A 24,394-nucleotide genomic window follows, 5' to 3' on the forward strand; every position below is an offset into this window, starting at 1 on the left:
CGTACACAGTACCAAGGCGACTACTCAGCCGTGTTCTCAATCTGCCCAGAGTCTCGCCTCTCTGCACCAAGTTATGATGGCGATAGAGCACACAGCCTAGCGATGCTTCCTAGCCCTTGATACCCAAGGCGGCAAACCGGAGATGTGAAAACAATGGCAGTGAATAAAATATGGCTCAACCAAGTTAGATGATCTTTAGTTTTATTTACCACCATTTTTGCGTGCTATGGTCTTTGATTTTGAATTTTACAAGTATATATCTTATCGATATGTGACATGATTTAACTAAAGTTCAATTGCTAATTACAGTAAAGTGATTAACAGTGGTTAAGACTTGTAATTATTGTTTTGCAATCACACTCGATATGAAATATGAAATTGTTTTATTGATGACATGGCATAAATGGCAGTAATTAATCAAAATTATCTAATAAAGTTATTTAATTAAGAACTGTTGTTTGTAGATTGCACTTTTAATGACGTAAGCTTGAAACGGCGCACGACTATTACTTGCGTAAAGTTGTTTTAATTACAAATAACGATATATAGTCAATTCCCAAGTGTGATTATTAACGCAGTTAGTTAGTTGTCTGCTGATATAGACACTCTGCGTATAATAACAGCCTGCCTGACTCGTTACTAAGCAGTTTGTCTGAGGTTGACTTTAAAGACCCAGCTAAAGGTCGATGCGATAGAGGGGATCAGTTTATGACTTTTGCGTTGAGTTGAGCCAACGCTCCATAAGAACAGACCTATATCTTTTGCAGCTTAATATATTGTACCCCTTTTCTCTCTTCTCTCGCCCAGACCACGTGGGTTGACTTTAGAACATTGAAAAAACAAAAGCACTGAACTCTGCGACTATTCCATGGAAACGTCTAGTTTGGTCATGGAGAATGCCCCCACGCATAATGAGAAATTCGTAAAACGAATCAAAGTAGGTTGCAAGAGGCTTACGAAAACACGTGCATTGCTACAGTACTCCATCAAAAATATAACTAAAATTATTAATACCGTAGGGCAACCAGACCTCACAATAAGCTTGCTAGCATCCTTTCAGTGGTCAGCTAGAAGCAGACAGACAGAAACGTGAATAAACAGAAAATACCAGTACACGGCATCTATTTAACAAAAATATATTTAGGAAAATTTTGCTGATGTAAGTGCAAGAAAACTCACCGTTTTGTGTTCAAATGTGTTCAATGCAAATGTAGCCTGTGTTTCTCACCCATCTTTGCCTTATTTGCGCTGCTGTTCGTCGGCTTTCGATAGTATGTTGTTTGTGCACTGCGAGCAACTCGCAGATATGTTTTTCAAGTGGCCTAATAAGCACGCTTACTAGTTTAGTTTTGTTCATAACTTTAAATAGATTCTCGATACAGGTAAACATATCTTCTGCTTTTTTGGTTGCTACGTTTTTTGCCTTGAAAGAACCCTCAACAGCTATGAAAACGACAAAATTTATCCATTCCTTAGGCTTTTCGGTAACGCGCTGAAATCAGAACCCATGAATGTACTCACAGAGTTTGCAGCGACGTCAAGCCAGCGAAGTAATTCGCTGCCAAGCGAGCAATCTTGTTTTTCGGAAGAGACCTGAAATGTAAACAGCACTTTGAGATCTTCCGAAAACAATCATGACATTTCATGTACAATAACCAGTTATGTAGGAAACGTACAATGGGATCACTTGAACGTTTGCTTATAAATATGTACAAACACCACGTTGCCCTGTCCACTATATTTATTGGAGAATGAAAGGTACTATAGGGCCTCGAGGTGAAATTTATTTACCGTACTTCAAATATTTATTTTATATCCATGTGAGGATTAGGCAAAGCTACACATCAATTCATTCGAGGCAATTAAATAAAGAAACACAGCAGCCATCTGCTTTATAAAACACCGAAACTTCGTCAATCTAGCACTACCGCCATCTCTCATCGTACGCAGATGTCGATGCTTGTGTGAGTCAACCGAAGATTTCGCTGAAACATATAGCTATGAAATCACCATAATATAGCCTTTTTAAGATATCTTAACATCAACGAAGGCTTATCAGTTTTTCAAATCAGTTCATGTCAGTTTTTCTGCGTGCAACCTACGAACATTGGACACATTGGACAACTGCAAATAAAAACATTAGCTGGTGGTAAGCTTTGCTTAACCCTGGGGTAGAAGCGAAAGCTTCGCGTATATGGCTACGCTTACTGCCAAGCTTGAATTAACATATAGTTTGTTTCTCCAATCGTAAGTTTGTTTGTGTATAGTTTGTTTCTCCAATTCTCCGTTTTTATGGGTCTTTTCGACACGCCGTCTTTTCAGTGCCTTATTCCGACGTGCCTTCTCGTTTCGACGCGCCACTATAGCAGGGTGTTAGTCCTTCATCTCGCGCAGTGTTTTAATCTAGGCAATAGCCAGGGGGCTAATGTTTATGCAGGTATTGCCCCTCTTGCACCATCTACTTCCACGTCATACTGGCGTCACCTCACGAGACATTGACAGTGGCCATGGGCCACTTGGTGCCCTACATGACTATGCCCCCGCCACATGGGGACCACCAGGTCACGTGACTTTGACCTTGACAGTGGTCACGGAGCACTTGGGGGCCTGTGTGGCTACTTCCCAAAGCCACATGGTGACCACCAGGGTTAACACATAACTTTGACCTCTAAATCTCATTCAAGGTGAAAACCATGCTCACGAGAACTTCCCCTTGACAGTGGTCGCGGGCCACTTTGTGGCCTACTTGACTATGCCCAAAGTTACATAGCGGCCACCAGGTCACGTGGCGTTGACCTTGATAGTGGTCTCGGACCCTTTGGTTGCCTACATGAATATGCCGCAAGGTCATATGGGGACCACCAACCGTAACAAAGAACTTTGGCCACTAAAACTCCCTCAAGGTGAAAACAATGTATACCTGACGGCTTGAACTACCTAACGTAGTGAAGCTATCGCCTGAAAATTGCTGTACAGCGCCTCTCTGTACTGTGTAATTTTAAGTCAACACTGTTAGGGGGAACGACATCGCAATCTATAATATTGCGAATGGTATACAGATGCCAGGGGGCTTTGAACAAAATACACCATGTATGTGCAGAACACATGACATCGATTTGGCAGGAGCAGCAAAGGCCAGTTATAACAAAACCAAACAAACCAGGAACCTTTTATCTTGATTCGGGCACTGTAACACATAAGATAAGAATGAACATTCGTTGGGTTTGGTTAAAGCGGAATGCTATATATAGGCCGGAAAGTCTTTCACATCATGTGACAGCTGTCAACTATATAATAATGAGTGCGAGTCAGATTATAGAGGCATAACCTAAGGGGTCATGGTTAGCTCTGTAGCAAAATGCATGTACGGGAAGGTGGACCCACAAAGGGAGCTGCACCCGGAAGCCATTACCTCTATCACGTCATGCCAAGGCTTTCGGCAATGTCAGGCACAAGGCTATCCTCGAAGGGCTCGAAGTGCTCGGAGTAAGAGAGCGAACGTACAATTACATAAAAGACTTGTTATCGGGCAGAAAAGCCTGCATGATATTTCAAAATTTAAAATCTCCCACGATAAAGTTAGGAAGCAAAGGCACGCCGCAAAGCTCAGTGCTATCGCCTTTCCTATTCAAGGTGGCGATGAGAGGCCTCCCGAGTAAACCTAACCAAATCAAGGGGCTAAATATAAGCATGTATGCGGACGATATCATCCTCTGGATTAACCAGGGGAAAGATAGGAGTACGGAGAAACGTCTGCAGGCATCGACCGACATAATTGCGATTACGCGGCTGAGAGGGGACTTTCGTGCTCCCCGCAAAAATTCGAGTCTTTCGTATATAACCCAAAGTAGCTCCGCTGCAAGAATAGCGGAGAGTTTCATATTCAGGTAGAGGGCAAACCAGTGCCAAACGTAGATCAAATTAGGATTCTGTGGATGGTCATCCAATCTCACTGCCATACGGGAGAATTCCTGAAGAAATTAAAAAGTTACGATGGAAACCCTCGGGCTCTTGAGGAGGGTCGCCACTAAAGGAAAACACCTCAAAGAGAGAAATTTACTAAAACTAATTCTGGCGTACGTAATAAGCAGAATCAATTGCTCCACGCCCTACCTGGGCATCAAGGCCGGAGAAAAAATAAAATTAGACTGCCTGATCCGAACATGCGTTCCTCGAGCGAACAACTGTTCGAACTCGGGGTGCATAACACGGGGACAGAATTGGCGGAGGCAGTGCAAGTCTCCCAATTAGAGAGACAAAGCACGACAGAGATAGGCAGGCTGATCCTTGCAAAAGTAGGCCTCAACCAATACAGAGGAGTTAAAAAAAGTCACAGTTAGTAGGTAAAGCAGGAACGCCTTGGTAGTCCCCCCTTCCCTAGAAACATGCATCCAGTATTCAATGTCGAAAGAAAGACTAAACAAGCCGAAGCTCTAGAGCGACGGTTCAAGAACATGGGAGCGAAGGAAGTAGTCTATGTTGATGCGGCAAGTAGCAGAACAGGTGCGGCGGTAGCCTTGGTAGTCGATGGCCGAAGGGCACCGATATCAGCGGCAGCCATCAGACGCCGCAACATAGAGACTGCGGAGGAAGTTGCGACAGCGCTAGCTAGTGTAGGAACTGAAGCCAAAGCAGAACTTCCATTCAAAATTTTAGAAAGGGAAGATATCGCCGGAGGAAGCCAAAATCCTCACCCAAAGAACGCTGAATAGGAAAATTCAGTTAATGTGGACACCCGCTCACGCTGCCGTCCATGGTAATGAAGCGGCTCACGAGCTAGACCGAGCTCTCTATTTCCGTGTAGCCGTCGAGCCCCCCCAACACTGGGCTTACGACGAGCGTCTGCAAAATTACGGGGAAATCGTCGAGCATTATGAATTGGGACGGAGACTGTTACCGCCGCCAGATGTTACCCTAAATATTAGAGAAGGTGTAGCGTGGAGGCGGCGACAAACTAATACGTTCATGAACCCGGTCTGGGCGTTTCACGCGTTACCTACCTTAGGGACAATGATCTGTGCACACCCTGTGGGGCGACAGGCACCCTCGACTACATAATTCGGGAGTGCCCACAATCTCCAGAGATACAACAAAATATTACAAGTAGAGAGGCCTGGAATACCCTGTTGCGAAGAGTGGACCCTGCGATCCAGCACCGCACCGTCCATCTGGCGGAAGAGGCCGCAATAAGCCAAGGGTTATCTGCCAGCCTCTAATCCGCGGGCGTACGACTCCCCATCTTCCCCGACACGCGTGCCAGGGAAGACGGGGAGTCATGCTCCCTCGGATTAGAGGCTGGCAGGTAGCCTTTGGCTTGTTGCAGCCTCTTCCGCCCGATGCGTGGCGGGGGGCGGTGAAGAGGACGGCAATTTCAGATGGAAATAAAAATTTTGCAACCAACTAATCAGAGGCGGAGTATAAGTATCACCTATAAGCGTTTATGTCCACCAATTGGTTTGGCGCCTTTATATAAGCAAATATAAGTCTTCACACTAAACAGGTGTAAATGCAATGAGACATCTTCAATCAACATTACTTTCATCGACATTTCAATCTTGTAGTCACGCGTGCCAAGTAGCGAAAAAAAATTATTTCGTTTTTGAGTTAATTAAGAAAGGGAAATAATAAACTAACAATTCATTAGAACATAGAAGAGCTATCAATGTTAAGTAAACCTCACTGCCGCACTCACAAGACTTGTAACCTCGTGTGCAATGCAAAAGCCCCGGGAAGAAGCACTTCAATTTCGTTCTCGTCGAGCCACCTGAAAAAAAAAAAACAAAAAAAAAAAACAAGAAACGGTCATTTCGAAAGACCGTGGATGTGTCAGACAACTGCGCTTTGGGCACGAAAGTAATGTATCATTCTTATGAGAGGCTCATACTGACGCCTCAGTACAGCCTGTGATAATTACGCGAATTTCACTCGCTTCCTCTGACAACGATGGGACCGAGAAGGCAAGTGCAAGCTCCAACGACCTCCGGCGCTGCATGGTTATACACAAAAAACAATACACACACAAGAGAATTAAACCAGGACGTTAACACAGATGATGCGCTCGCTACCAATGGCCAGTTTTTGTGGTACTAAGAAGAAGAAAGCTTCCCACAAAATGTGGGGTTACAATATGAAGACGAAGTAAACAAAAGATTCTGAAAAAATGCGAAGGAATTCAGAATGAAACATTAAATAAAAAGAAAACGAAAATGATGACAAATTATTTTCGTTTTATTTTGCGCCTGCCAGCCCCGAAACCAAGGTGCTGGCAGGCGCAAAAGAAAATTTTAAAAGAGAGATTATTGAAGCCTTCAAGATGATTTCGGGGGAAGAAGGGGAATGTGTGACTGTTCCGTCGGTGGCGCTCAACAGCAAGGAGGTGACACTTCTCCGTTTGAACAATGTAACAAGAATTTAGACCTAATTTGTAATTATTTTCGTTTTATGTTCATTTAATTTCTCATTCTGAATTTCTTCGCATTTTTTCTAAATCTTTTGTTTACTTCTTCATATTTTAACCCCACGTTCTATATGAAGCTTTCTTCGTACCACAAAAACTGGCAGTTGGTAGCGAGCGCATCATCCGTGATAACGTCCTGGTTTAATTTTCTTTTGTGTGTATTGGGGAGGGGGGGGGGGGTTGTGTATAACCATGCAGCGCCGGAGGTCGTCGGAGTCGTATAGCCAACTAGCCCGCTCGCAAGTACTACTGAAGTGCAAGCTCCCAACGCTCAAGCGTCAATGCTTCCTAAATGTATGGTACCTCACAACGGTGGATAAGGGTAGTTTTTATGCCAATTGTTTGACAATATCTGGCCATAACAAATTATTCGCGGTCTCCATTAAATGAGTGGACACAAATTTGAACTTCATATAAGCGCATTGCACGACTCGGGATACTTTTCTGCCGAACACTGTAACAGAAAAATATTGGTGAAGTGAGCGGAGATGATAAGGGTTGATATTGAAATTATTTTTATAAAGAAACATGTGCGCTGTTAAGCTGTCTATGATCTTTTAGGCAAAACTGGTTTATACGCGGCCTTCGCTGAATGAGTCATTTGCATACACCGCGCATTCTCAAAGAAGAAATATCCAAAGCAGAGTTTTTTCCGTGGCAATGTAAAATGGTAATCAGCATATCGTTGGTGAAGAAGAAATAAATCCATATAACACTTTCTCTCCCATCTCCCTGCTTGATGCAAAAAAATGCATTGGCAGAGATAACACCTAGAAGCAAATGCCCTAATTACGGTACTTGTTCTCCAACAACAATGCAGCTGAATTCTCTCGGAAAAGCTGTCACTGCGTTATTCACTCTATACACCATAAGGAACGTAAAACAACATCCAGGCTAGTGAAGCGCCAGCAGCAGAGAATCGTGTCACCAACTAGACCGCATGCCAGTTTTAGTTAGCCTAATCCTAGTTGCCTCATTAAGCCTAGAAGTAAACAAGTTCTGCTATGTCGCTCAAACTTCGACAGATCTTTGTCCATGGCAACAATTTGTTCTTTTTTGTTATTGTACTTCATGGATGCCAAAATAAAATAGTATAAAAGTACTTTAATTTTCAGGCACACATTCAAATTTATCTCCTATCTCTCTTACTGACTGCTGCAAAGAATCAAAACAGTGCATTTCCATAAAATGTAAATGGATAAAGAGAGGACTGCGGAGCTGTCTTGAAGGAAGCTCTTGCTCATGGCTTCAAAGGTTAATAAGTTCGCTAATTTCAAAATAAATACAGATGATATCTCTTGTTTTCGCCGCAATGTAGTGTTTTTATTTTTACCCTTTCCGAGCGTAAGGCATTCCAAAAAAAACATGTGCTGTTGATGGATGCTATTTCGACGATTTTATTACTTTAACTTTAGCTTCCCGTAAACCAACATGTTCAAATGTTGTATCTCTCATCCTTAAAGCACATTGAAGAAATGATTAAGTCATGAACGAATGAAATATACGTGGTTACAGATCCCTAGATTAAGCTATAAAACAATGGCTTGATGATATCTTTTAAAACCAAATGCTGCCAACAGCGTTGATTCAGTAAACGTGCGGGGAGCGTTAATTGACTCAATATGTATTCAAAGTTTTATTGTTTATATCCTTATAATCATCAGCAAAACTGAACTAGCTGTGTTGTAGTTATTGACTTGACCACCACAAACTTCTTGATTTCATATTCCCACCTACTGTTCAACCGCCCCTGCTAAAATAAATGTGCTCCAAATAGCGACAGTCACAATGCAGCCAGGCGTATACCAATTGGGCTGGTTTCTTTTTTCACAATTCACTGTTTTGCATCCACCTTTGCTCTCTTTGTCGGCGGCAGAAAACGTTGCAGGAAAATGCACTGGATAACACGACACAGTACACACCTCTCCAACTTGCACTTTACCATCTTGTTCAATTAACACAGGCACACTCTCTCTTCCTTGTTCGAAGTATAGGCATATTGACTTAGGTTCATATATTTACTAGCACAAACTATTCAGACACGTTGACCCGATACAAGTGAAACTCACAATTGCGTAATGTTGGTAGTATGCTTCAGCAAACCTTCGTGCACTTCGGTCAGAGAGCAGCTTTTGAGGTCCCTGCGTTATACAAAAAAAAAGCATAGTGAGTGCTAGCGTTGCTAAAAGGACGTAATGCTTTCTCATATGCGTGTTTATTACAGAGGGGGGGATCGCGATAACTTAGCGCAGTTTCGCGTTACACTGCGATGTGCTTTTGCATGCTTTTTCAGATCTTTGTACAGTTCATGTTTGCCGTAATGGCGTTGCTAAAACAGCTGAAAACAAAAAAAAAAAGAAGCGATAATTCGAAAGAAGGTAGAGTGCAATGCAATTTATTGTAATTATGGCAGTGGTAAATAGCATTTATATAACGAAACTTTTGTCAATATCAGAAGGCTCCCGTATTGGTATAGATACTCAGCGAAAGAAATTCATTGCAGGTAAGCGCAATTTCAAATGTTGCTTTAGTAAAAATTAAATTGACAAAGTAATCTTAAAGTAACACAATGCAACATGCGTTAACCGTGCTGTAGCGTAAGAGCTTCGTTCCAAGGATATCCATTGCTTTGCAGGCTGAACGCGCAAACTCTCTTTTGTTTTCCAAGTACAAGTATCGGGGAAAACGTCAAAATTTTCGAACTGTACGAAACCTTTACAATTCGCAACCCAGTAGATGCATCGCCTAAACGGATATCGTGATATAATGACACCAGAATAAAGCAATACCCCCTCCTTTTAGAGCTGAGGAATTAGAGCCGTATTTTTTTAACGTGGCCATCATTTTCACCCACTGTTTTCAGTCTACGCGGAAACAGAGGTTTTTTTCGCGACAGCTCACATGTGTCACATCCCCCTATCCGGTGGCCCGACATAAATCATCCATCGCTCGTCGTTGTCCAAGATAAGAGTGATATGTAGGCCTACCTTCCATCGAGCAGGTTGTTTCCCAAACGTCATCATTGTCATTATCACTAACTATAGTGTTATTGTCATTGCTACTATTATCCTCACTGTTGACAAGAATTATTCAGTGGGTTTTGCTCTTTCTTCGCGGCTGAATGGCCCTTTGAAAGTAGTTATTCGCACACAGTAAGGCACTCAATTTATTCGAGAGTTCACGGTCACTATACGTACTCAAGGTGTTCAATATACACGAAAATCCCAGAATCGTACGTCGTGCTTTCCTGCACGTAGAAGGGAGTTCGTTTTATTACACTTTCATTGTACAAAATAAGTAAAAATTTTATTCCAGAGGAGAAAATTTGCACTGTTACTGCACCGCACAGCAAAAGGTGGCTACATATTGGTATTCGTTAAAAAACGAGTACTTTCGAGAAGGGTACTTGCAGAGTCTGTAGCGCTGTGAGTCCACGAAACGCCTCTGGAGAAATGGACTCAATGGGGTTGTGAGAAAGATGCCTGTAACATAAGACCAAAATTGTTGCAGCAGGGACACTGGCAGAGTCACACTGTGAAAGAAGCCTCGTTATTATCCCTCAAGTGTAAATGAAGAATAAATAGGCATGAACTGGACAGGTATTGCGAACGCAAGATAACCGTTTATTGCTAACAGTAACAGACTAGATTTCAAGGAAAGGCAAGCGTAGTAGGAGCTGGCAGAAAAAGAGGTGGCCGGTTAAGACAAGTAACTTTATCGGGATTATGAAGATACACTTGGAACAGGACAACGTTTTCTAGACGGGTACAAAAAAAACTTTGTCCTCGTGTGGGTGTGGTTTATTACTCTGCAGTGCTCAACACACCATTAATTTCAAAGAATGAAACAAAATCCACAACACAGCTTCTGCATCAAAATATCGGCATCACCCACTCTTTAGTATCTCAAGGGGTAAATTTAGGACAATAAACTATTCAGTTACTTAACTATTATGAACTATGAAAACTAACTTGATTTACACAATTATTTCAATGCATGACGGGAACGAGAATACATGTTCGCTTTACTGTTGCATTTCAGAGGACTGTAAGAAACTTGGAGGAGGTTGAGTCCTAATGCCGTAAAAAAAAAAAAAACGGTTTCCTACCACATAACAAATACATAACGCTTTGTTCAATGCCATGATACACAGGGTGACAACCCTCCAAAATTGGGAAGTGATTCCCGCTTTATTCAAGCAGGTCAGGTGAACTCTGACAATAAATTAATAAAATGCACTCTGAATACTTGCCGAATACACAGTTAGCAGTGCACTTTTTTTTACCATAATTGCAGTTCAATATTTATTAATTTGTAAGAAAACTGTGAAAACGTTTCATTACGCTCAAATAGTATGTGTTAGCAAATGGAATATGATGTAAAATGTTGGCCGAACATTTAGGGAAACTGACCAAGGTGTAGTAGATTTATAATAAGAGAATAATTACTAATATTTATCTAGCCATGCATAGCCATACGTCTGTAAATTAGTTCAGTTGGTAGAGCGAGTGCCTCGTAAAGCCGGTGGTACTGGGTCCGATTCTCGGAACAGGAAGGATTTTACTTTAACTACGAAGTTTGTGATGAAGTGGTATAACTATAATTTTTACTCGTATGGTTGCTTCTTGGTGGGATGCAATGAATAATTACTCCCTTATTATCAAATAAAAAGCGTTTTTGTTTCTGGCTGTGTCCAAACTCGGAAAAATATGATTGCCTGCGGCAGTCTACCGGCTGCAGTCTACGGAAGCGCTCCTTGTAGCTGCTTCGTTGCCCAACGCGGACAAAGTAAAGCGGTGGGTGCGGTAATGGGTGCAACTCGGCAACAGAATGATGAGCAGGGGCCTTGCGACGTTGCACAGGTGAGGAATGAGTGGACGTATTTCGGGAAAACTTGTATATTCGCTGCCAACAGTAACATAGCAGGATCCAGTTGTGTGTTCGAAGTCTCAGGCTCCTGCGTGACCACATAGTGGGTCGCCATGGAAGCAAACACAGGTTTGGGAGCGTAGGAGGGAAGGAATAACTAATAATTACTTTTGTCCATCGCAACTGCAGTTGGACTGTTGAAGACGATTGTCACGAATAGCAAGGTGGGAAGCCTGGTGACGGAGAGCATGTGGTGGAGAAGCCGCTATAGATTCGGAAGTTAATTCAAGGACAGAAGCAATTGAGGGGTCTTTTCAATCCGCTGAAGGTATGTCGCTGATTCGAAGCTAACGTGAAAAGGTTTCGAAAGCTGACAGGCTGGCGAATTCAGTCGGAAGGGGTCGGCCGCCAGAAAGGTTATCGGTGTCGTGGAGCTTGTTTCAGATGCGATAGACTACGGTAGGAGAGCTGGCAAATGGCATGGTGTTCCGTCACGACGTAAAAGGGGCAGCCACTGAGATAAGGGCGGAATTTGATAAAAGCCCAAGCGATAGCTGAACCCTCTTTTCTGTGACTGAGTAACTGTACTCAGCCTTCATTAACTTGCGGCTTGCATAGGCGACAACGTACTAAGCAAATCCAAGTTTGCACTGCTCTAGTAGAGCACGAAAACCAAAATCACTGCGTCGGTGTGGATCTCGGTAGGGACGGCGGGTCGAAGTGATAAAGGTTGGATTGTGCTGTGAGGACACAGCCCAAGGTATCAAAGACATCGTGGCATTCGGGCTACCACTGCGAAAGGTTGGAACCACTAGACAGAAGTTATGTTATTATGTAGCAATTGAATCAATGCTGTGAATGAATATTCGAACTGCATAAGTAGGAGCATATACCTTGGAACCTGCGCAGGTATTTGATGAAAGTAGGCTTTTGAAAGGAAGCGACAGTATGAAGATTTGCTGGATCTGGATGGACGCCTTCTTTGGCGAGAACATATTCTAGAACAGTCAATTATTGTTTGGCAAAACGACATTGTGAAGTTCAGCTGCAAGACGGCGTCAGAGAGACACGTCAAAACTTGTTTTAGATGGTAGAGGTCAGTTTCGAACTCGGGTTAAAGAAGTAGATGTCGGCAAGGTAGCATAGGCACGTCCTCTATTGTAGTCGCCGCACACTGGTGCCCATGATTCCCCTAAATGCTTGGGGATCTTTACAAATGGCAAAAGGCAGAACAGTAAATTCGTATAAGCCGTCGGGGGTTCCAAAGGCAGCTCACACGGCCACTTCCACGAGAACCTGCTGGTATGCGGAAAGTAGACCGAGGGAAGAAAATAACTAGGCCCCTTACAAACAGTCCAAACGGTCGTGGACGCGCGTTAGAGGATAGACATCTTTAATGATAACGTTATTAATATGGCGGTAATCTAGAATGAAGCGGACGGAGCCCCATTTCGTTTTAAAAAGCCTAACTGGCGATGCCGAAGGGCGGCCACGTAGTTGTGGAGCATTTGGTTGACTTTCTCTTCAACGGCCTGGAGCATGGCTGCGAACGAACGATAGGGGCTGCTGCAGGAGCGGTTTACTTCCGGGATCGAAACAATGGGCGACAGTAAAGTCTGGCCCAGGAAAGTTTGTTGGGTGCCGAAGAATGAGCGGAATTCTTCAAGTGCATTAAGGAGCAAGGTCAACATCGATGGTGAGGAAGAACAGATTCCAGAGGAGGAAGCGGCGCGCAGAAGATGGAGGGCTCAGCGCAGTCATGGCGGTATGTGGCAGGTCATAAGGCTCCACCCATGAGATATGCGATTGGTTGGATACTGCCGAGACCTTCCTTTTGACGCAAAGCTGTACGGCAGGTAAACGGGTTAGAGACCCACAGCGTGGACATGCAAGCCAATACAGTGAGCACGCAGTGAAGCGAAGGAAGGAACCTGGGGCGCAGAAACGTATGCGGCGGAGTGAAGAGGACGATGTGATGGCTTGAATGATCGCAATAAAGGCCTACAAGGACGGAAGAATAGAGAGGACGGTCGGTGGCTTCGACAACGAGGACATTAATGGAGGAACCAGATAGCGCAGCGTGTGGCAAGGTATCAACAGAACCTGATTTTGGCGCGAGCCCAATCAATTAGAGCGGCGCATACCGCGACAGGAAATCCATCCCTAAATGTGTGAGAAACTTCACAGCACGACAAAATGGTTTAAAATGCATGATCTGGATAATGATTTTGCGGTGCGCGTTGCTAAAGGCTTGATGTGCCCAGCGCTTGCAGTACACAGCAACAGTATGGCGTCTTGCCTTTCATAAAGGAGCTACAAATGTTCGCGTCCATTACTGAAATTTCAGAACCGGTGTCAATACGAGCTATTTCAGTAACGCCCCCGACCGCAATTTTATTAAAGGTAGAAAGCAATATATGAGGCCGTTTAAAGTTCGATGGTGGTATGTTCCTGCCTCAGGAACTTCGGAATCTACGTTTCCACTCGAGAAGTATTAGGTTGACGTTGCATCGGCGAGATGGAGCGGCGTCGTGGTCAGAGTGTGCGGCGGCCGGAAAAAGGCTGAACCATTTGGGGACCAAGGACGGCTGATGTTGACTCAGCAGGAGCGGAATTCTGACTTTGGAGGCCATTTACCGGAATCCCGGGCAAGCGGTGTTGACACTGTGAGGCGGCTCAAGCAGTAGCGATCGATACATCCAGGCTCTCCGCAAGTGCAGCATATAGACAGTGTATCACTAGTGTACCAGGGGTTCCTTACTCTTGGAGTCGTTCGATGATAAGGGCCGCCCCTTGCAAAGACACTGTCATTGATGGTTATGTAGACGGGCGAGAGAGTGCGACTATGTCGACGTACGTCAGAGGGCCAGCGATGGGCCCTGTAGCCATACCAGCTAACTTAGAAAAGAGGAGATAGAACTTGGAAGAGCGTCAGCGTGAGTAAAAGGCGCGACGACAGGTGGCGGCGGATGGACGGAAAAAGGCGCTCAGCAACGTACTCTTGTCTAGCGTGTCGGAGAGCCGAGGTCTATGGCGATGCCTCTTGATTTTCTTGATTGGTAGACAGAAGAGAATTTTTACGAGCCACCTCTTCACGTGTTAAGTCTGATTTGTTGCAAAAGAGAGTTGCTGTTAACTGTAGGCGTCCGTCCTGCAAGCGACTTAACATGGGCTGGGTTCTGCCGAGTAAATACCCTCTTCTTGCGCAGCTCTCCAATGCTCTGGAAGAGCGTAAACACTTCGGTCACTTTGAGCAAATTGCGTGCTAACAGCATCTGAAAGACATCATCGTCTATGCATTTCAAGATGTGTTATATTTTGAGTCTCAGACAAGTCGGAGCACTCATTTGCATAAATCGATTCGTTATAGCTAACTATCAAAGCTTTCGCCGCCTCCCGGGACACTTCACGCAAGCACTGTTCGGCGCGACGTTTCATGACAGCGGGACGACCAGACTTCTGCCAGTTACATCTTGAATGCGACCCAAGTGCGGATGTCGTCCTCGTGGTTCCTATAACATAAGTTTTCAGCGCCGGGTACATAAAAATGACGTTCAGCTTTGTATCATCGTCTCGTCTGTTTTACAGGCTCCCGTTCACAATATGCGAGCCATACTTACCCGGTGAAGACAGCCGGCTCCCGCTGGCGCAGAGAGCCGGCACAGATAACAGCTGGGCCCACTTGCATGCCTAGGTTTTGGGCGTCCTCTGCCATCGCAGGTGTCGAAAGCGTGCGACTACAGAGCTCCGGTTAAGATTTCGTTACCCGCCGAATTCATCAAATTTAAGACGACGTTTGTTTCAACTCACTGGGACCAAAGAACCAGTGACGACAGTAGTCTGTGGTCAGGCAAGATGAGTCACCAGCAGACACAAAGAAATGCCGGTGAAGAGAACGTACGTTCAGAAGTTATTCGTTTTTACAGAAATGTTCTTCGTCCTTGTACTTCATACGCTTTCACACATGAATGAACGCCGCTTTAGAGTTAGCGTGCTCCTCTCACGTTCAAACCTGCCCTCATGTTAATCCATAAATACAGTAGTGAGCAAAGTAGCATACAACTTGCGAGAATGTACAACATGCAACCGGCGTCGGAGCTCGGGTTGGATGACAGTTTCCTCTATGCAAAAGGTATTCTCTATATCTTGAATGTTTTTATAAATTCCTCAACTATTTCTTCATTTCAGTTAATCAGCCAGCGTCGTCAGCTTTATCTACAAAAGTGGCATGAAACATACAGCTGGCTGTCGAGTAACGAATTTAATCTCTCTGAGAAAACATATCTGGCCCGAATAACAACTTTCGATAAATGTCGTTTCTGAATGTGTAATTTAATTCTATTAATTCTCTCTATCTGCCCAACATAATGACATAAAGAATAAACTATGATACCGCGATCAACCCTCTAAATGTACTAAATAATAAAAAAGCTTCTCACAGGATTTGCAGATTCTTGCTGCTAACAAATGTGTCCGCTTCAATGGCTCGGATTCGGTTGCCTCTGAGGTACCTGCGAAAAACATTATCAGCCTAGTTAGTGATGTCAATGCACTGTAAATTGGAAAAAAATCTTCATTTTTTTTTTGCTAAATGCGCTTTGAGCACCCCCAATTTTCGGGCAAGTATCGATTACCCTTGTCTACAAGTGTATGTTTTTGTCTGGAGACGTAGAAATGGACTTTTTACTGGGCGAGGAAATTTTGCATTGAACTGTATTCACTATTTCATTCAATTTCGGAATGCGGATATCGAAATGCCCATCATTTTGAAAGAAATAGCTGTGTAAAATAGCCTCTCGGATTCACCCAAGAATTCAATAATGACTTCTGTAGTTTGCTAGCTGATATTGCTAGATTGTATCGGCACCCGCATTTCTTTTCTAATTAATTTTATCTTATAAAAAAAGTGTTTGTCTGTTGTTACTGTAGTCGAAACATCATTGTCTATATATACAGAGAAACGAATTTCTCCTTACTGTATTATTTAAACACGCGCAGAGCAGTACGCACCACAAACTACGTTCAAGCACTTGTCTTTTGAAGCTAAAACGCAACGACGTAAATTGGTACAAGGTACCAATTGGTACGTAAATTGGTACCCGCCAGAAGAAACCCAATTGCGTCATTATGAATAAGCACTGCCTGGAATAAACGTACGCAGTGTATTCGGGGGAAGTGTTTCACTGATGCAGCGCATCATCGCATCTGATGAAGTGAATATGTCTGCAAAAGAAGTATATTTTTTGCCACAGATACCTTAAATCAATTCAATAGCGAATTATTCGCCTGTAGTATCACCGCAAAAAGGAAAACGATGCATGCTAACTGGTTTCGACCAGGTCAGCAATTGCCAAGTGAGTGTTATTCTTGAGCTACGAGCTGAATGTGTTTTCTAACGCGCCGCATACTTGCACATTCAATTATTTTACAGGATAACATCTACTAGATATACAAATTTTGGTAAGGCTGCATAAAAGCTCACTATAATGCATCTTAAAATATTATTGCAGTCACAGATGTGTTTCTATCATTCATTCAGCTCTCCTTCCTGTATAGGTTTTTCGTTTTGGCCTTTCAATTTTAATTTTTTCTTGTCTCTTCGGTTGCTGCACACGTACGCAGTTATTAACCTTTCTGCAGCGGAGCACGACGAACAATATGGCTTCGTGTACAGGCCAAAATGCTTTAAAGCCTTACGTGAAATGATGATAATAATAAAAGGGTTTTACACCTTCCATGCGAATCTCCCACTTGTGTATTCTTGCTTTTACTAATAAAAGTAAGCATTTTCATTTTTAAAAGGCCAGTTGTCATTATATTGAAAGATTCGAAACCTTTCGTGGCATCGTTTGGGCTTATTGCCCGGTTTGGCTCTCTGAGGATAAATTTAGAATACGAAAATCCTTATTTTTGATCTCTAATCATCGCTCTCTTAGCTACGGGTCTCTGGACGTTTGCCCAATGACATTCACCAGTCCGTCGAAAGTATGTCAGATACTTTTATGATGGTTACTAATAATAGTTTTAAAAATTATACTAAAAAATGTTTCCTGTTCAAATATTGTTAACTTAGCGTAAAACCCCAGGGGCTAAAAAAAGAAACATTCCACGGCAGCTTTCTTTATTGAATACCAAACATTTCAAAAATTGTGCCATGTCAAAAATGAGAGATATTTCCCAATTTTGTGCGCATATTTTAAGAATTCAAACACGTGCGCATATTTTAAGAATTCAAACACGTGCTCATATTATATGATCAGCTATTCGCAAACAAATTTCCAAGAAACTGCAGGGCAGATGGGAACAGGTGTTTAGTTCGTGGTGTAGACTCTTGATTTTGTAAACATTGCAGAGCGTTGCTGATTTGCAACTGTGCAAGGTCAAATGAAATCATTAGATTATTCCACAACCTAGAAGAATCTTACGGTCCATAATATCACTCCCGATTGCATCATACTAATGTACGGTGAAAATTAGCAGCATAACCAAACCGACAGCTGCGCTGCGGCACATATAAAGTAGAAAATTAAGACAGGACGTTGATCATATCGGACCTATTTACAAGATATTTTTGTATATAACGTGAATGAGCAGGCTTACTTTGCATATTTATACTTTTGCAAATGTTTGCATATTTTACTATACTTGTGGCTTCTACAGGAAAAGCTTTGGCTGCCATACATACATATGGCAAGCAGTCATCAAACTCGCCAATGAATCATTTTTTGGTTTTGTTTGAAGCAAGTTGGTTTGTTATTTCAGTAGTATAGAGGTAAGAAAGATGCTCTCAAGGGACACGACACAAAAATTGAGGAAAAAGATTTATAAGAGACAGGCAAAAATTCTTTTTTATACATGAAATCTGAAGTTTCATTGAAAGCCATGTACTTGTGGAGTTTAAATACCGGTGCCAGAAGTAGGAGATACCGTGAAGAAAGAAAGTGGCTGGGCTTAGCCAGGCTCGGACGCGTTATGTAAGTGACAATTTTTATGCTTAGTAATGCTGTGTTGCTAAAGTAGGTTAGACACATGTGGACTTGAACTAAGCTTAGACTGTAAGCTTGATTAAGCACGGTAAGACAGGGTTTGCTGTAGTTTAACTTCTCCGTGGCATTTTGTGAACCTCAAGGTCACGTGTCGAGGGCCTTTTGAAGGGCGTGGTTCGATGAGGCGAGCCAGATGAGATGGGCAGCGGTGGCAGTAAAGGAAAAGCGAGGTAGCAATGCTTTCGATTTAAAAATAACAAAGCCCTCATTCCGTTTAACACTTGAAACAATGAAGAACGAGATTAAAATTGAGAAAAGGCGCAACATCATCGTGGAATCCGAAAATAGCTGAAATTTGTCGCCAATAAAGTGACATGCAGAGATCACCCTAACTCACACAAAAAGAGAAAGTGAAACGCTGCAGTGGGTCAAGCGTCCTGGGATCCGCCTGTGTTGGCATGTGCCATAGGTTTATAGGTGAACAACAGCAGCACTTCTAGGGCTCCGGGCAAATCAAAGCGATAAAATGAAAAACATTCAATTATGTGAATGAAAGAGAGACCAGGGTTAAATCGATGAATAAAGAAAGCGGTGAGGACAGTGTCAATATATCGTGTATCCATAGGAAGCTCTCAAGGTGAGCTCAGTCAGTGGCCAGACATGAAACAACGTCAGCAGTCCTACCCAAAGAATCGTAACTTGGTGTAGGATTTACAGTTTAAAAAACGAGCGCTTAAGCTGAACAAATAGAGGCTAGGTAGATTTGTTTTTCAATTTCTTGCAGAGTAAGTGTTGCGGATCTTTAAATCTATTAGAAGTACGTGTATCACGCACAAGTAAGAATGTCCTTCCTGTCAGAAAGAGTGTCTAATGCTCGATTCCCTCAGCTTGTGAGGGAAACATACAGTTCGCAAGCCTGAGAAATTTATGCTGCCATGTTCAGGTTGCGTTATTGAAGCCCCTGTGCAAATGCTCCATGAATGACGGATACATAGCGTTTCTCACGGCAACAGGCGCTCTCTGACACGTTTCCTTACAGACTGATCCCGAAGACAACGTTTTACTCGAAATATCGCCTAAATCAGGTACATTCTGTCAGCACGGTCTGCGTCCATAAATCGTTCTATCGCAATGCACAAGATGCAGTGTTGCAGTAACCGCTTTGTCTACGTCTAAACCTGTAATCGCCCCATGTCAATCGGCTTCAAAACTATTTTATCCGTTTTCCCACTATTCATCAATAAATAAGTACTTTTGACACAGCTGTATTGCCTGGTCGTTATAGCACCGCTTTTAGACCTTAATGTCCACCTGCTCTCAACAGTACGCAACCTCAAAGTAAGAATTTATACGGATGACTCTAAAGACTTGAAAAGCTCGAGTTTTCTTGGAAAAGATCGTAGAGATAGTGAAAATGACTCTATTGTCACATTTTCGTAGTCGCGCCTATACGCAAATCAGAACGTGTACGCCTCAATTCCACGACTATCCTGCGAGTAAACCTGTCCCGAACTCGTTAATTACAACTTAACCGGCATTCAAGCAGATCTTGAGAATGATCGCTCGATGTTTTAGAACTGAATATATAAACTATGAATTTGTCTATCTGCATTACAGCTGAAGATTAGGTTCGCAATGGCTTCAAAACCCCACACTATCTCCGTAATCCGCTCAATAGTTTAAGAAAGCCCTCAGTAATGACTGCTATTAAATGATTGATTTCGCGCAAACTCTCTCTTCACATCTGCGAAGCCACTCTTTATTCAGCATGATAGTTATGCTTGCATTTTTATGTGCACAGAACTCTTCCTAACAGCCGAGTAAAATGCGCACCGGACAACACGTCGTCTACTCAGCCCAGGGAAGTCACTTTTGGAAGTATAGAAGTATAGCGTTAACTGCACTGAACCTCCAATTTGTCGAACTCCCTTATTGGTGCGAGACCGTGCTCACTCACTAACCTTAGCGGAACACTGCGGATTTCCCGCTTGCAAATTCTCATGAGGTTCGCTACAATTATTCCCAGTTCTGCTCTGTGTTTATACATGCATGCCAGAGCAATGGTCTGGGGAGCGCTGTGCACTGGTAGAGAAAACTACGTACTCCATTTGAACGGGATCTCTATGTGTCCTCGTTATATTACAGATTGCTACAGAGCATGCATGACTGAGTATACGGAGGAGGAAAAGGGAGACAATGCAGTCCGGTTTTTATGGGTATGGCGAGAGAGTGTTAATGAAGCGGACGTGCAACTTCACTAATAGTTATTCGCTGCATCCGCAAATCTTTATTACCTGCATAATTAACTAATCATTAATTTGTGACTCCCTTATCTCGCATACTGTTATAAATTGCCACGTTATATGAAAGACGGCAGACGTTAACGTAACTGCTGCTTTATTCGAACCCTCCAAACGCGCGCACGGCCTGGGAGAAGCGTGTTTAGTGGGCGATCTAAATATTTTTTCAGGAGGTTATAATCTCTACCTCCCTCTATATCCTCCAGAAGCAACCCGAATTGTCAGTTCTGGGGACATATTACATACCGCTCACAGTCACAAACTAGTCACAAACCGCTCACAATGCTTGAATGTCATTGGGTTTTAAAAATATTTTCTTGCAAAGGTAAAACGTTGTTTCTTTTATTTACTGCGTATTTATAGCGCCGTTTCACAAAAAGTTAGGAGACGGTCCCTTGTCGAGCTCGGCCAAGGTTGCGGCAACAATGTAGCAATAGTGTTGGCCACGGAACGGGGGCTTCAGGGGCTGAGCCATGCTACAAGTCAATCATAATTGGACGATTTCGTAATCCGTCGCGATTGATCTCTCAGGGTCACGTCATAGCTACGTCAATATGACGTCACGTTTATAAACCTGTGAGTGAAATTGTGAGCTGTATGTAGTTCGGTCCCTGGTCAACTCGGCTATTGCGCGCGGCCTACTGACGTCAGACAACCCGGAAGCCAATCAGAGCCTGGACATGCCACCGGTTTACTGCCACCCTCCGGCTGCATCCGCGCGTGAACTTTTTTTTTTTTTTTTTGTCTACAATACCGTCGCCGGATGTTTACAGAATAGGGCCTTTAATTAAACGAAGCGCGTTAATATTGCCAACTTAACTGTGTTTAGGTGCACGGCACTGCAAAAACGTATGAGTAGTTTATGGAGCATATATAGCCCTGTACAAATGTATATTGGTTTTACCGGCCTGGTTAGCTTCTGAGTTCCAATTGGCTACGCAATGCCGGACATACGTCGAGTACTCGGCTTGGGCACTCTTCTGGGACTCTGAAGAATAGCCAATATAAAGAGTAGATCATGGGGGCGCTGAACGAAACGCACGATCGTTAGGCAGTCCCTCATGTTTTATGATGCTCCTGAAGGATATATTTCAAATTCAGACAACACTTTTTTGAGTTCAACGAATAACCTACGCCCAAAATACCGTCAAATATTGTCGTTTCCGAACGATTGTCAATCGCACAGCAACACTTAGCTTGCTTGCCAATGCTCGCTTCCAGAATTAGGTATTCTTTGTATTGCGCCCAAACCGTTATGCCGCTCTTCCAAAGAATGTATTACACGTTGATTCAGTTTTAACCACAAAGAATTCGATTCGGACACTGTGTCTTCATTCAAAAATAAGAATTGCCACTCACTCTAAGTACAGAGCATCGTCGCGGGGGTGCAGTGATTGGGCGCTCGACTACTCTTCCCAAAGATGCGGGATCAAATCCTGGCCGCTGCGGTCGCTTCTCCATAGAGACGAAAAGCAAAGCGCCCGTTACTGTACGTTGTCAGTAAAGGTTAAAGAACCCCAGTTGGTAGAAATTTCTTGACGGCTCTGCTACGACGTCTCTCATATAGCCCCAGTCGCTTTTGGACGTTAAATAACTATAAGTGTAAAAGAGATGCGTTTGACGGGCGCGAACTTACTAGCACCGTGTGCCATATCGATGCGACACTGGGGAAACAAGTAGAGAGCAGATTGTTTAAATTAGTTAGGCACGCATAATGGAAGCAATTTTGAATTTGTTGAAATTTGATTTTGAGAGGCTACGAAAGGTCAAAAAGAAAATACACATGTCAGCATCCAAAAAAATCAGAAGTTAGCACGCTCTGCTGACGTCATCATTTCGAAGGATGCTCACTCAAATAGATTTACATCGTCTTTGGCTTTTATAATGGATAGTAGATTGCTTTTTAACTCAACTTCGCGAGTTCCAGTCAAGGAGGCAAACAAGATTTTCCCGTCTGCAGTTCAGTTTGGCAGCATTAAGTACACTTTCAATGATTGCTGCATACACAAAGAGCGATAGAATGCTAGTTTTTGAAGAAAAAAAAAGTAACTTAAGTAGTTATATTATCGCGTTTTCTTTCACGAACGTGTTTAAAAAGTGCGGTCGCCGTGTAAGGATGCCTTAGATATTATTGTTCTTAAACAATGCAGTTCTCCGAACAACTCACTTAGCTAATAACTCCCAAAAGTTTCGTAAGCGCTCAGTCAACCAGATATTGCTTTCCTCCTGTGACAGACCGCTGCACTTCTAAACCCCTTCCGTGAGAATCACGCTTTCCTAAATTCTTCAGTAAATTCAGTAAATTCCACGCAGAAGTCAAAAAGTACAAACTGTGTGCGATAATACGCAAAGTAGCTAATCTAACTAAAGTGTCCATCTCGCATTGTTGCGCTAATAAACGCATAAAAAAACGCGATACTAAGGTGACATTTTGAAGACAGAAGATTTTACACCTGTTTGAAATGTCCGGTATGCCTACTCAAGAGCAAGAAGAAAATTGTATAGCAAGTGACAAATAAATGTATCAATAAAATTTTACGTGGTCTGGGAATCTATTTTCCGAACCTGCACCTGCGTGCCGGTCACTTAAGCGCTGAACGCAGTGCAGCGCTGTGAATGATTGACTCGAGTTTCGGACCGATCATGTGAGGTTTTTCCAAAGGCTGTGAGAAAGACGTCCACCACGATGTCAAAGTCGACCTAACAACGAAGAGAGGACCACAGTCACGACAGGCTGTATTGATACAGGGACATTTATGACCACCATGAAAATGGCCTCTACGTCTGCCAAGCGGGATAATGTCACGCCAAGTTGAACAAGCATTGCTCTTATTTACGATGTTGGAGGCCATGTCTCATAACACCTGTCCAGCCCATCAACCGAGTTGGGCGTTAAGTTTCTCATCTCGTCAAAAGCGGCGCACGGTAATCTATCGATGCGATTGACGTCACGATTTGAGATTTGATTTTCTCACTTCGTGGTCTGTCTCTATCATCTGTAGTCGATACCAACATTGCGTCTACCGGTAACTACTGCTTTAATCCTACGAGTAAAAGGGGTCTCTCAAGCACCTCGTTGCTTCGGCATAATATTCAGTTGAACGAATATTTCCTGCATATAGCAAATAATTTGAAAAATGTTCAAATTAGTTATTTCGATGCTTATTTCGTGTTAGGTCGGTTCTAACGCGGCAGCGTTAAAACTTGCCCCCATTATCTCAAGGAAATGCGATGTTTGCGTTGTGAGTGACAAATCACGGTCAGGAATTATGCAGGTCACTTGCAGGTCACCGATGAATGCCATGCTGCTAACCTGGCACAGCACTTTTTCCTCATACTGTTTCTCTTCGTAACGGGACCATGCGGCGTTGCCGACTTTAAAGGATCTGCAGAGTTACTTCCAAGATGATAAGGGTAGGTGAGGGGAATCGAACCCTCCCTGAACCTTGCATTCCTAATTCGACACGTTACCTCTGGACTACGCAGAAAAGTTGAAATGGCTTGCTTATTCGAGCGTTTTTATATACACGCACGTCGTATTTGTTCACTATAATTCATAAGGTAGCGTACGACTGTTTGAGGAAATTCAAACACAAAGTGAGAGGTTACAGATTAGGTCAATTGCTAAGTGCACGTAGTACGTGAATGAGGCCGAGCAGCGAAGGGAACCAATAACGCTTTCGTGTCATGGCCTGAAAGGCGTCATTTATATTTTTCCACCCCCAAACCCACGCTGAACTTCCTATTTACTTTTTAAACTGTTCTGTTTGGGTTCGACAATA

The 24,394-nt window shown here is 43.1% G+C and overlaps 1 protein-coding gene across 1 annotated transcript in view; it reads right to left on the minus strand.

Moving 5' to 3' along the window:
- Positions 1-24,394, minus strand: part of LOC146208978 (uncharacterized) — a 205,084-nt gene that overhangs the window by 55,087 nt on the left and 125,603 nt on the right. Inside the window, exons 8-12 of the mRNA XM_084596689.1 lie at positions 15,766-15,837; positions 9,868-9,939; positions 8,527-8,598; positions 5,693-5,764; positions 1,522-1,593 (exon numbers count right to left, since the gene is read on the minus strand). Coding sequence (XP_084452815.1) covers positions 1,522-1,593; positions 5,693-5,764; positions 8,527-8,598; positions 9,868-9,939; positions 15,766-15,837 — 360 coding nt within the window. The remainder of the gene's footprint in view (positions 1-1,521; positions 1,594-5,692; positions 5,765-8,526; positions 8,599-9,867; positions 9,940-15,765; positions 15,838-24,394) is intronic.

This window comes from Amblyomma maculatum, chromosome 1 (assembly GCF_055883805.1).
Source record: "Amblyomma maculatum isolate TAMU_Amacu chromosome 1, ASM5588380v1, whole genome shotgun sequence".
In the NCBI taxonomy this organism is placed as follows: Eukaryota; Metazoa; Arthropoda; class Arachnida; order Ixodida; family Ixodidae; genus Amblyomma; species Amblyomma maculatum.